General features: G+C 37.2%; 1 protein-coding gene across 1 annotated transcript in view; it reads right to left on the minus strand.

Moving 5' to 3' along the window:
- Nucleotides 1-2,387: 2,387 nt before the first annotated feature.
- LOC116847412 overlaps nt 2,388-13,602 on the minus strand; it is a 12,694-nt gene continuing 1,479 nt past the window's right edge. Inside the window, exons 2-6 of the mRNA XM_032822392.1 lie at nt 13,491-13,536; nt 11,551-11,781; nt 8,526-11,403; nt 8,106-8,337; nt 2,388-7,910 (exon numbers count right to left, since the gene is read on the minus strand). Of these exons, the coding sequence (XP_032678283.1) occupies nt 7,902-7,910; nt 8,106-8,337; nt 8,526-11,403; nt 11,551-11,781; nt 13,491-13,536 (3,396 nt within the window). The 3' untranslated portion in view covers nt 2,388-7,901. The remainder of the gene's footprint in view (nt 7,911-8,105; nt 8,338-8,525; nt 11,404-11,550; nt 11,782-13,490; nt 13,537-13,602) is intronic.

The following is a 13,602-nucleotide window of genomic DNA, read 5'->3' on the forward strand; positions in this document are numbered from 1 at the left end:
ATATATATATATATATATATATATATATATATATATATATATAAACGATTACAAATAACTATTCATTTGTCTTTTAATTTATAATGGAAGTTTTTTTTAACAATATTTAAAATGAGATTCAATTATTTGATGTTATAAAAGACAACTTTAAATTTGTAGATCCTTATAAAAAGAATTTAACAAATACTTGGAAATTATTGTCCATTAATTTCCGAATCTCTCATGGATTCTGAGAGCCATATTTTATTTTACATATTCTACAATGAGAGAATAAAATATTATTTAATAATTATTTATATCTTTTTTAATACATTTTGTACGTACATGCATTATATTACGTGAGCTTTACAGTGCAAGTGCCATTGTATTATATATAGATACTTTGAATACTTCGGATATTAATCATATATTTTAGATTAAGTTAGATTACAATAAAAGATATTTTATATTAATTATCTAATGGACGAAATGTTATGTGATAGACGGAATGTAGAGAGCTTTCGCAATTTATTAGACCAGGACACTTGTCGGGGAACTGACTGAGTTCCGGGTTTGTGTCCTGGTCTAGTAAATTTCGGAAGCTCTCTTTATATTCCGTCTATTATATAATTAATATAGAACACCTGTCATTATAATCTAACTTAATCTAAAATATATTATTAATATCCGAAGTATTGTTATCTGTATGTAATGTTGTATATACCGCTTCATATATAATAAGTGCCATTGTATTAAAAATTTTAATGCATAAAATATCTTCAGAACGTGACGTGAAAAAACGATAGGAAGAATTTAAAAGTTTAAATTGCACGTATTTAATTGTTGGTATTATAGCGCGATAATCCGAATTTATATAAATTGTAATGATTCGTTCTCACAGCGAGGCAATTATAAATTGTGTACAATTTAACTTTTGCTATATATAAAATTTTCTTAGGAATATTTTCTCATAGTTTCTCGTGTACAAATATCTAAGGACACCAAAATTAGCTGCGTAAACACAATTTACAACGAAAATCATATTTTCAAAATTTCAGGGCTCTATACATTTATGTATATTATGAGATATGTGTTAAAACTGTGACTCTTATAAGAATGTGGAAAATTTGGACAGATTGACTCTGATATTACGCGTACATTTATAAACAAATAGTTTCGATTCCGATAAATAATCAATAATATTTTTTGCGACTGAATAACGATGGCTTATAGTTGGGTTAAGTTTAGATAATAGAAAATACAACGTAATACCGGTGATTATATAATAAATACCAATATAATGATACGTATACATTCTCTCGCTTAATGTATAAAATATTTTTTGCGACTTAGTTTCTCCGGTTCTTCGTTTTTACGCGAGGTATTCGCTGTTTTAGAAAATTTTCATGTATATGTATATAAAAACAGAGAGACATTGATATATATTAAAATATACAATATTAGGAGCTATTATTACGATATAATGAGAAAAACTCATGAAGAAGAACGAGTTGAATTTACCGAAGATTGTACCCGAGTAGTAGAAGGATCAAAATGTATAGGTGATGCGTTTCTGTTTTCAATCCGCATAAATGCTGCTATTTATTTTTGTACAAATATAAATGGAATCATATATGAATTAACTTTTGTGCCAGAGGATAATGAAGAGTGTAATGCTGTAACAAAGAATTTACGCATTGTTATATTATTTTCATATATACAGAAGTGTGCAATGTATTACGAATGTAACACATGTTGTATATTATATATACTTTTATTTTTTCGTGTTTTCTTTTTTAATTATATCTTATATCTATTAATGTTATTGTATTTCTCCTGTGAAGTTTTGCGATTTCTCTTGCAATTAATCATGTAAAACTGTGTTGTATCTTCAGTTTAAACGCTGCATTAGAAAAAAAGTAAACTGTGATGACAAAAAACTTATTTAATAAAAAGGATAAAGAGAAGAAAATATTCAAGTTATACCAACGAACATACATATGGAATCGAACATTTGTGAGAAACGATATTTTTATTACTCATACTACTCCTATAAAAATAAGTAATATTCGAAATTGTATTTTTGTGAAGTATATCTGTAATAAAAATATAGTTAAATGCGAGAAAAATTAAGAAATCGGAGCTATAGATTATTGATATTGTCAACGTCATTGTGAACGTGTTTTAATATGTTACATGTTATTATTAATAAACCAAAAGTCTTATTAAATATTTTATTTGCAAGATTCCTATTTTAGACTTGTGTTTCCCTTATATTTTTAAATACAGAAATAATTAAATTCTAGAATCTCTGAATAATTCTGTAATAGTATATGAAATTTTAATTAATATCAACATTATGAGTAGGGGTATTTGTTGAAATGGAAAAATGACAAAGGGGCGTGGAATTATTTTTCCAATTCTTTATTTCCTCTACTTTCTTAGTAAATCAATGATTTTAGCTACTACGAATTGTGTACGAGTTATAATTTACTTGTAGCGCACTATAATAATTTAATCAATTTCCTCCATCTTCGCTTGTCGTCTTATCATGATATTACAAAAATTTAGGGTAAATAATTTTATTTTACTTTTTTTTCATGAAATGCGTTCTAGAATCTGTTATATAAGCTCTATTAGTTGTTACTTATCATTAAATTTCACTCCTCTTACGATCTTGCGAGATGTGGCCTAGTGACAATTTTATTACATTAATTTCAGAAAATAAAGAAGGTTTTTATATATTTTTTAATCTTTTGATAACAGAGTTTCACCTGTCACCTGAAAGCACATTTTAGAATACTGTGCCTGTCCTACAAATATTTTATACCGTGAATCTTCCTCTGGCTATATATATTAAAAGATTTATACAAACAGTAATTAATTATAAAGAAATTGAGATCAATTTTTTAGCTTCAATTTGCTAATGAATATAAATTATAGTTTTCAAAGATATGCATGGTGTATTGACAAAAGATAATTCTAAGACGATATATAAAAAGATAAATTCTATTGTTAATTTCTATTGTCAGAAAACTCAATATTGCAAGCTTCACACGGAAATTAAAAAGAAAAAAAAAAACTTGCAGAGGTGTTAAAAGATTATCGGTAAATTATTCTGAAAATAAAGTTTCGCCGTCAAATATACATTTTCCTCGATATTCTATATGTAGAGAGGGAAAAATTAGTTTGAGACGGACGATTTTTCTCCCTTTCTTTCTTAATAATAACTTATGTAAAATTTCTATAAATATCATTTTTTCTCCTTCGTAAAACTGACATACAGGTGGTCAGCGCAGTGCGAAAGCACTCAGCACTTTTACAACTCCTTCACGTATTATTAAAATGTGAGAATTTCATTCTAGAACGGATTGTCAAAGGAAACAGACTTCGTTCGTTTTATTTCTCGGACCCGTGGATTTCTATCATCTAGTAGAATTCTCACTTTTTTAATTGTAAGTATTCATTACTGCACACGTTAAATAGAATCAGTAAAAATAACTGATTTGTAGAAATAACATGATTCCCGGGCATAAAAAGCCGCGAATGAACTTGAAACGTGATTTCAGTTGCGGTTCTGAATTTCAAAATCATTTTCTCTGTATCCAATAGCCCGAGGAATAAAGAGTTGCCAGTCTTAACTTTTTGTATTTGTATACCGCAATAAGCGTAATGAAACGGTTTTGACACAATTGTTAAATAATGGAATAAGGTAATATACGAATGTACGAAGTCTATATTATCAATATCGCATAACTTCTGATTCTAATTGGATATTAACGCGTATTTCAATACATTGTAAAATGTACTCATAGAGTAACTAAATCGCTACAAATTTTAATATAAAATCGTTCGGAGGCGCATTTTCTTTTTTGAGCGCATTCATCGTAATTATGTGTTTATGTACAATTGAAATTCGCTTCCACCGCAACAACGTCGTTCTCGAATCACAAAATAAAAAATTTAATATACTAAAGCTACACCAACTATGTACATCGATTATGAATAGAGCACTGGTAATACCCTTTGAAACTTACTCCTAATTAATATATGTATTCAGTTAACCAATATATCATTAATAAATTCTTAGATATGGTTTTCGGTAGCTTAAAAGCTAGCACATGTGTCTTTCATTTGTTCACTTCTTTTTTTTTCAACATACTTTACAAGTATATTTAATTTACGTATTTCTTCAGAGTAATTTCGTGGGAAGTAAGACTCAAGTTACAAAAACGATTAAAGTATAGCAATCAAACTCTTACAATTCTGATAAGTCTCGTATAAAATTAAAATATGATTAAATCCCTTAATAATTGGTCCATAATTCTACCGAACTAGGAGATAGTTTCGAAGTAAAATAAAACAGTCGGGCATGTGCTCAATTTTTAGGCTATGCACAATAGTTCTCTCGCAGTAAAAATATATTACGGCTACAATATATGTGTATGTATATATATATATACATATATGTATACGTATATATGTATATATAGTACTTGATTCTTGACTAGTATGTGTTTATACGAGTGACTTTCTACTTCACACGCGCACGATATCTCAAATGAAAGAACTTTTTCCGTTGGTCAAGACAATAATGTAAATAAAAAATATATCGTACACATGTGTAAGAATAGATTGATATAGAAAAATTCGTAGAAAAAACGAGTAAACAGAAAATCACTCGTGCAGCTTAATTGTCGCACAATCGCACGAGAAAATTTCGCGTTTCAACGTATGTTCCATTCAAACTCATTAATCGCACGCAAATCCTCGCCTTCGTTATCGCGTATGCGTATATGTCGCTTGCACAGGAGCATGCGCGAAGATCATGGGGTATAGTGACGGCTCGATCTTACGAATACATTTTTTTTTTTTCATTCGAAGATATAACAATCTATGGAATCTCCTTTAGGGCGATAAAAAGAGACCCAGAGAGAAATATAAATTCAATCGTTTCGTGTATCTTCATATCTGCGTAAAATATATAATACGCGATGTATACGTGAAGTCTGTCGCGAACTTCAATACGTTCTCGTATCACTTTTTATAAATCGTTTGTGTACAGTAGTTTGTTAAGGCTCCTACGTAAGACTGTCTACTATCTGATGTAGCTAAGCTATTGTATGTTTTTTCCCCTTTTTACACACTTTAAGCAGGATCAAAAGAATATTCTTCGTTCGCACGATTTGGCCTTGTGACTTAAGTATCTCTTTTCTTTAGACTCGGGAATGCCTATCGGACAGAGAAGTGTGAAAGTTTGAAAGTTTTGCAAATGATCGTTCTCAAGTTGCGCGCTCGGCTTAGCTTGCACAGAGTCTGTACATATAAATTATACATTCTCTAGCGCTGTAGATATTCTCTACCACTCGTTAGTACATCAACTATTTCTCAGTCTTGTAATAATACTACTTTAATACTTCTATAATTCATATAAAATCAGTTGCACGCATCTATACATATTGTGAAAGAACACTGTATATGCATGCACGCGCGCGCGCGCGCACGCACGCTCTTCGATCTACATTATCAATGCGTATTGCGATAAGTCTGTGTATGGGTGATGTTGTTGTAACAGTGTGTATTATACACTAGAGAACACAAACGGACAAAGTTGCAGAATTAAGAAAATCATTCTTATGCAAAGTGATGTGTTGAGGTTTGGCTTAATGGAAACAATTCCATATGTTAGTTAAGGAATGATGCAACGTAAGATGGGATAAGATATGGGAACGTAAGATGGGGTACGGTAGCAGGACAACTTTACACATCATAGAATTGCAAAGATCCTCTTGTAGTTACCACACGAAGTTACTCCTGCTGGATGTGCAATTTTAACGCATCTTACAATACGTATTGTCCCGCAATTTCAATGTTTACAAATTTTTCATCGGTTAACGATAGCAACGATCTCTGTATATCCATGATTTCGATTATAAATATTAAATTTGATTATTTGCCAAGTAGCATAATGAATATAAAACAGAATGTTCTGTATATTAATTATATTCTCAGTACGAAATTCAATCTAGATCGACCTTATAATGTATAACTCTAAGTTTCTTTTATTATTGCGTTTAATATCACTATTATGCTAGCTTCTTCAGCATGATATACCCACGTATGTGCAATACTATACGAATGTATTACTCGTAAATCTGTGCTCTTCCCTTGCGAAGAGAGAAGAGTGAATTTCAAAGAAAGATAATGGAAAAAGTACGAAGTCATACATATGCCTATATGTATACACACTTATCTTTTCTTAAAAAAGATATATTAAAAATAGTATATAATATAGCTTAAACTTAAAAAATAATCGTTGTAAATATATTATTTAATTTGACAGCTCATCTATATATTTGTACCTAATGCATTAAATTGAAAAAATAAGAAAAAACACGTACTATGCAAATAGAAATAAATATTTTTGGTAAACCTTATAGAAATATATGTATACAGCACGTATTAATTTATAATCACAATTAAATAACGTCTGAACTATTTTAAGTACGATGCAACGATAAAATGGAAATGATCGTATAAATAGCAGTAAATAGAACAGTTACGTTTACGTTAAATTATTTAATTTTGTGATATCAAGAGTATCACAGTGAAAAGTAACTGAGATACAAGAGACACACACATACGAGATAAACTATTTAGAACTATTTAGAAACTATGCCGTAATAAAAGACGGAGATGTTCGTTGGAGAATATTGAAATTATAAGATAACTAGACCTTTCACACGTTTCGTAAATCTTACTTAGAAATACTCGTTTATAATCTATATATAGCGCCGTCTTTGATTGCCCAGAGACTATGGCGTTTACCATGTATGTCTCATTAGAAAGAAGACCATCGGTAAGATTAGAAGGCTGTAATATTTTTATCTTAATCTTTAAAAAGTAACTTGTAAGTATGAAAACCCTGTGAATACTATGCGACTGACTATGCTCAGTGCATTTTTTGGTTGTACAGAATGTGTGTGTGGATAGATAATATTTTATTAATCGGCACAAGCAAACAATTTTCAATTTTTTTTTTCAAAAAACGAGTTCTGGAAACTTCGTGACTCAAGTAATCGTGCACTGTATAGTTATGATGTATTCGATGTCTTGCAAATATATCGCGTTGCGTTCTATTCTTGTTTAATACGCTTCCAATTCAATATGTTTCCAGAATCTACGAGGGGATATGATCTGATATTTCAAACAATTGCATTACGCTATGATGTTACATTCATCCATTCACACGAAGATTCAAGAGCCTCGATTTGAAAAATTCTAAGAGTTCATAATTTCTTTAAATCTTTTTCAAAGAGATGACTGTACAATAGTCTATATAGAAGTATACTCATACAAAATAATGAAAGTATTTAAAAAACGATATACTCATATAAAGTATACGATGCACATATCTTTTTACTCTAGGGCAGGATTCTTACTATACAAACTATTAGTTTCTTATTGAGCATATTTTAGAAATTGTTTGTGTCGTTGTAGGAAGTGTTTGATTACTGACGTTATTTCAACTATACGCTAGTACCTAGAAGATTTTTGTAGAATGACATTTTCTTTTTACACTTCTTTTGATTATGATTGTGCTCTCTAGAGGAAGACTTTACGAAAACACCGGCGAAACAGACATCCGAATTTGGTTGAGGAGCTCTTTCGTGTTTCTTAGAATTATAAATTTTTGATTATTCAATTCGGTGATTGATTTGGCAAGCTATAACTACGATATTGGTGTGCGGCGAATGATAGATACCTCGAAAAATACGCCTGTAACCCCAGATATCCGCGTATAGTGTAAATAGTCACAATGCCCCAATTATAATTTCTACCGTGAATACTCTTATTCGTTTTGTTTGGAATTCCTAGGAACTTCAAGTTTTCAGCTCTTTTCCCAAACAACATCATTACATTCAAGCTTCCTGAAAAACAGAGAAACAAAGAATGACGTGAGATTATTGTAAGTTGTTACGAAAACATCACAAACGTTTATATAAAGATAGACTAAAAAGTAACATAATTAAAATAATATATGGATTATGACTAAATTTTATTTTAAAATACTCATAATATATCGATCGTAAATTCATATCACGTTATATAAGTGTAGTACTCACTTCAGGGAATAGAAAGTGCTCACGAGTAGGTTGCGGTTGCTCGAAGGGTGAGCTGCTCATGTAGCCCGGTGACGGTGACTCGCTCTTTTCCAACACCGGAGTGATGTTCGCATAATTAGCGGACGCTGTAGTGAGAATTCGACCCTGTTCCACTAAGATACTACGATCGATCTTATAGTATTCCTTCCCGCTACGAGGCCGAAGGGTCGTTGTTACGGCTCTACCTCCTAATCTGTATATAATAAACGTACACATGATTCTTTCATGTCGATTACATTAAATAAATGAAATTAATAATTTATCAGATGTAATTAACTTTCAGATTTTCGGCCGACGTCTCTATCTTCTCTCGCATGTACAAAGAGATCAAACAAATGTATTTTTTTAAATGAGACATCCGTCAAGCGTGTAAAATCTTACCTGAGGCTGTCGGGCGTATCGGACGAAGAGTGAGACGACAATGACAAAGTTTCGATGTAATCGGACATGTCGGAAGTGCCACTGCTGGTGCTCCGGGAGTCGATATAGGGCGTGTTCGAAACTTCGCCGGGGCTGTTGAAGCCCTTGGTGGCTTTCGGCAGACACGTGGGTATGTCGGCCTCCGCGGACGAGGATTTCGTCGGTATCTTGATCTTTTGGAACTGAAAACTAAGCTCCCGCAGAGGATCGCTGGACTTGGACTTCCTCGGCAGGCTGCTGTGGTAGCACGTGGGCGGTGGACTCTTGCGACAGACCGACAGCATGTTCTGCTTGATCGCCGTGGCGGCAGGTGTCAACGACAGCTCGAACTCCACGAACTCCGCCGTACGGTGGCTGAGAGAGCCAGTGGAGACACCAGAATCGTTGCTACTCGACGAGTCTCTGTTGTGACCGGTCTTGGATGGCACGGAAGAAGAGCGTCGGATCTTGATGAACGACGGCTGAGTCGCAGTCGCCAACACCTGCGCGTTCTCGTGCGCGATTTTGCTGTCGGCGTTTACACACGAGCTGTGCGACTCGCCGCTTATCAGAGTATTCTTGTCCGCTTCGCTCGAACACTTGTGGATGGTAAGCGTGGACGGAAAGCTGTGACTCTCGTCGTCCAGGTAATGCGCGGACTCTGCCGAGTAAGATCGCTTCCTCAGCAGTATACCTAAGCTACCGCCGGACTCCGCGGTATTACCTGTGTCCAGGTAACGACGCCTGAGGTAGGGACTGGACAACATCGCCGATCCTGGCACACGATACTCCGAGTCTGACCTTTTCTTGCTGCCTTCGAGCAACGCAGAGCCCGACAGCGTCGGATTGCTGGAACTCTTGATGCCGTTGCAGATCCTGGACAGGATCTCCTTGGAGCAGGCATTGTGAGCCGGCTGCATCGGTAGATAACCGGGAAACGGTTTTTTCGGGGTTTGTTTGTCTGGGTCCATGACCAAGTAATCATTCTCTCTTTCCTTCGTGTGACCGCACTTCTGACAAACTTTCGAGGTGTCCTCACTCGGCGCCTCAGCTGTCGTAGGTTCCTTCAACTGATCCGCGAACTTCTCGATCTCCTCCTGCGAGATACTGCTCTTCGTCAGCACGTCCTTGCTGTTTTCGTAATGTTCCAGCGATTGCGTGAAGTCGATGTTCACGTAATTCGCTCGCTTCGCCTCTGGCTGCGTATCTATCACCGGCTCGATGTTCTCATAATTGTTCGACTTACTTGCCGCGGCACAACCGCAGTCATCTGTGGTTTTCTCGGTATCGCTCGACTCGCTCTTGTTCGCTCTTTTGGCAGTCGCGTAAATGGCAATTTCACCGCTGGCATTCACCACCGGCATCTTACCCTCACCTGAGAGCTTCACGGGATGAACTGTAACCCCGGTGGGCTCGATTCCAGCTCCGCGTCGGCAGTAAGGCAGGACGAAACCGGCCCAACTCATAACGTTGTGACAAGGACACCCCGAAGATCTGGGCGACTGTACGGTGAGTTTCGCAGGACATCCGCAGCCTTGCAGCATTACCGCCTGCGGTACCTGAGGCGTATCGTAATTGGGATAAGTTTTTGGCAATGTGAGACATTCCTTTATCTTCCTCGGCGTGTCGTAATACTGTTCCGGTTGGGGACCTTGCTCCAACAACATATGGTGTCCCAGAATTGTCTTCGGTATATCGTAATTCTCGTAGGGTCCCGCAGCAGAAGCAGCAGCACCACCACCACCAATTCCACCCCCGCGAGGTACAGCTTGTTGAGTTTGTTGCTGTTGAGTTTGTTGAGGCTGCTGCTGCTGTTGCTGCTGTTGTTTCCGACCCGTGTGTACACAGGTCTGCTCGACAGGTGGCAATGGCATCGGCGGTTTCTTAGGCTTTTTGGCAGTGACGGACTGGGTGGCTGGCAGTGACGACGGTTGTTGGGACGGTTTTGGCGGTCTCGGTGGCAACGCGCTCGGACTTGGTGACATACGGTGAGCGGTTTGCGCCTGTTGAGACTGGGCGGTTTTAGACTGCGTGCAGTGACATTCGATCTGCTGTGAGCCAGAGTAGTCGCTGTCATGGCTGCTGCTACTGTAGGAGGACAGCGAGAGCCGGTCGAAAGTACGCGGTTGCAAGTGGCACCCGAGATTATTTAATGTGCCTGCAGGACTGCTTATGCCGCTCACGGTGGCTGTGGTAATCAACGTCGACGACTTGGAAACTGTGCCAAGCTTGCTGATGCAACTGGCGCATCTCTCGAGGCCAGCCGCACCTTGACGAGTGAGCGAACAGCTGCGCCATTGATCGCCAGGTTGATCGGGTAACTCGCTGGAGACGGATACGGTATCTCTGCAACTGTAATCGCCGTCAAGCTCAGTCTGCTGTCTGCTCTCCGTGGACGACCAATACGGCGAGCTCTCGTTCTTGCAGCTGTCGCAGTGCTCCTCGTACGTAGACGAGTATGCGGGAGCCGAAGGGAAGAAGTCGCTGGCTCTGGTCTCTGAGCGAGAACATTGACGTCGGGGGCTGTCTTGCATCGATTGCTCTCGACCGAGTGGTCGCTTTTTCGTCGTGAGCTTCCCTTCGGCCGCCAACTGAAGCGTCTTTACGATGTCCTCCCCTTGATCCGTTATCAGAACGTGTAAACCTTCTCCTCGACCGCACCTGGAGCCACCCTCGAAGCAGAATCTGCCCTCGACCACACCGTACCGTCGCAAATGCGCGATCTCCCAGATACCGACCAGCCGAGGCGGTATGCCGACGGTGATGCAGAAGCGACGGTCTTGAATGTGTAAATGCGCCGGTCCATTGGTGAACTTGGCCTTCGACGGCACCGAGGAGATGAGTATCAAGAATTGCTGATCTGCGGAGACAAAGTCGGGCGAACTGAATGTATGCAGGTAACACGATGCGTCTTGTTTGAACTATATTATTTGTGCTTTATGAATTTCATTTCGGAAATTCGTAAGATATGTGTCCCTTCAAATAACGTAACTCACGAATGGCTTACCTTCGCCCAAGTTGTTCGAGATCTTAACTTGCCACTGTATCAATCGCTCCCGCGTGTCGAATGCGAGAACGACCGTCACGTCTTGGCAAATAATCGCGATCGTATTGGATTCTTTGTCGAGAGTGAAACCGCTCTCCACCCCGAGAAAATGTTGCAAGCTCAGGGATGCTTTTGTCTGGCCCTGCTTGTAACGATCCTTACTATCCCCGTAAAGTTGAAGGTGCAAGCAGTCTATTGACGTGAAAGAGAAAGAAATATTTATTATGCTTTAATCTTGCACACGTTTGTTTCACGCGACTTCTGGTCGAGCAAGTTGAATGAATTTGTTTTTTATGTGCAAAAAGAGGTATCTTCAATCTCTTCAATCAACACAGGTGTTTGATATTTACAAACGTGTAACAATTTGACAAAGCATTTGTGTGTACCGCTATGTACTATTTTCCGACGAATATTGATTCACAATGAAAAGCTCATTCCAATAAAATATTTATTTTGCACGAAAAGCAGAACTTTGATGTATTTATAAACGTGTATAAAATTAAACTAGCACGTATTTGCATAGATATTTTACTGCACATTACATTGCAACGTTACGCTTCCACTATAAACATTCGACCCAACATGAACTCGTGCCGTCACACGCGTTTGCCGACATACAGAAATAAATTCGGTTACACGTCGTTTACATCCCCTTCGTTAAGTCCACTCGGGAGAAATTTATGAAGTGCTTAGACGCACGGTTCTAAAATATCCTCGAGTTACGGAGATCACGTATTAATGGTTATTGCCAGGAGCGAAGCTGTTCTTGGAAATTTTTTTTTCGCTGCTTCGAGCAGCCAATCTGTAACAGATGTACCAGCTGCCACCCTATGAAGGCGGCTCTAAAGGGGGTAGGGATTCTTTGTACTGATAACAAGCAGGGAAAGATCCCTTTTAAAGGGCGAGAAGAAGTGGAAGTGACTAACTCTTCACGGCTACAAATTTCTAACCGATTTGTAACGCGTGGAACGCAAAAATCTGGCCGCTCCATCTGTTGCAGCTGACACAGCTTGCGTTTTAACGAGATGGATATTAATAATTACGCAAGCGGTATGCCGACCACATTCAAATCAAGAAGCACCAATTAACGAACCTTTCGACAGTTTTATCGCAAACAAACACGTCGTACAGCACTTTTAATCGTAAAATTTTGTTTCTAATCAAAATTTTATATCGCGACACGAGTGCGAGATTATACATTTTTCTCTCAATCTCGTAATTAACACATCAACAAATTGGTAACAGTCGACGCAGGTTTATCACGCTGAGTATAATTAATTATAATAATAAATAATTTTATTATCTCGTCAAGCTTTTATATTATTCTTAAGATACCAGAAATTTCCTTTTATATAATAAGACAATTTCAAATAATAAAATAATTGCACTCGACCTGCGTCGGCTCTCATTAGACCCACGTTATAAGCATTTGAAAATTGGAGAGCCTCAAAATAAACGTTAATCTTATGAATCTTTCTCATTTTGAGTGTCACATTGGGACGAGGAAGTACGCTAAAATAGAGACGCGGTGCATAATGCACGGTTTGTCGAGCGGACAAAGCAGAGTCTATTATGCAAATTTCAAGATACTGTCTGTATCAACGACACGGAGCAAAAAGGTAGGGAAGCTTCAAGAATACATAATGTATCCTGTTTATTATCTTATTGCTCCCTGCCTTCCTCCCATGCCCCACTCTGGTCACATGATAACAATGTAACACAGCCGACATATAATAGTAAAATGCATTGCCTGTACATGTAAATGTCATTAGCACAATCTTATCTAATTCTCATTAATAAGACGTTATTATTAGCTCGCCGAAGGTAAACGAACGGAAAAACAATCAAGTTATTGTGAACGTGCTAGTTGAATGGAAAGTATACAGGGTGTCTCACTTTACCTGCTACTGGTGATAATTTCCGCATAACGCACCATCTTGACTTCCACTGTAAAAGAAATTGTATTCCTAAGATACAGTATTCTTCAACGTTCCATAATGGTATGCAACACAC

Source organism: Odontomachus brunneus, unplaced genomic scaffold, assembly GCF_010583005.1.
Source record: "Odontomachus brunneus isolate Ranch 3 - 2012 unplaced genomic scaffold, Obru_v1 Obru_scaffold_004, whole genome shotgun sequence".
NCBI lineage: Eukaryota > Metazoa > Arthropoda > Insecta > Hymenoptera > Formicidae > Odontomachus > Odontomachus brunneus.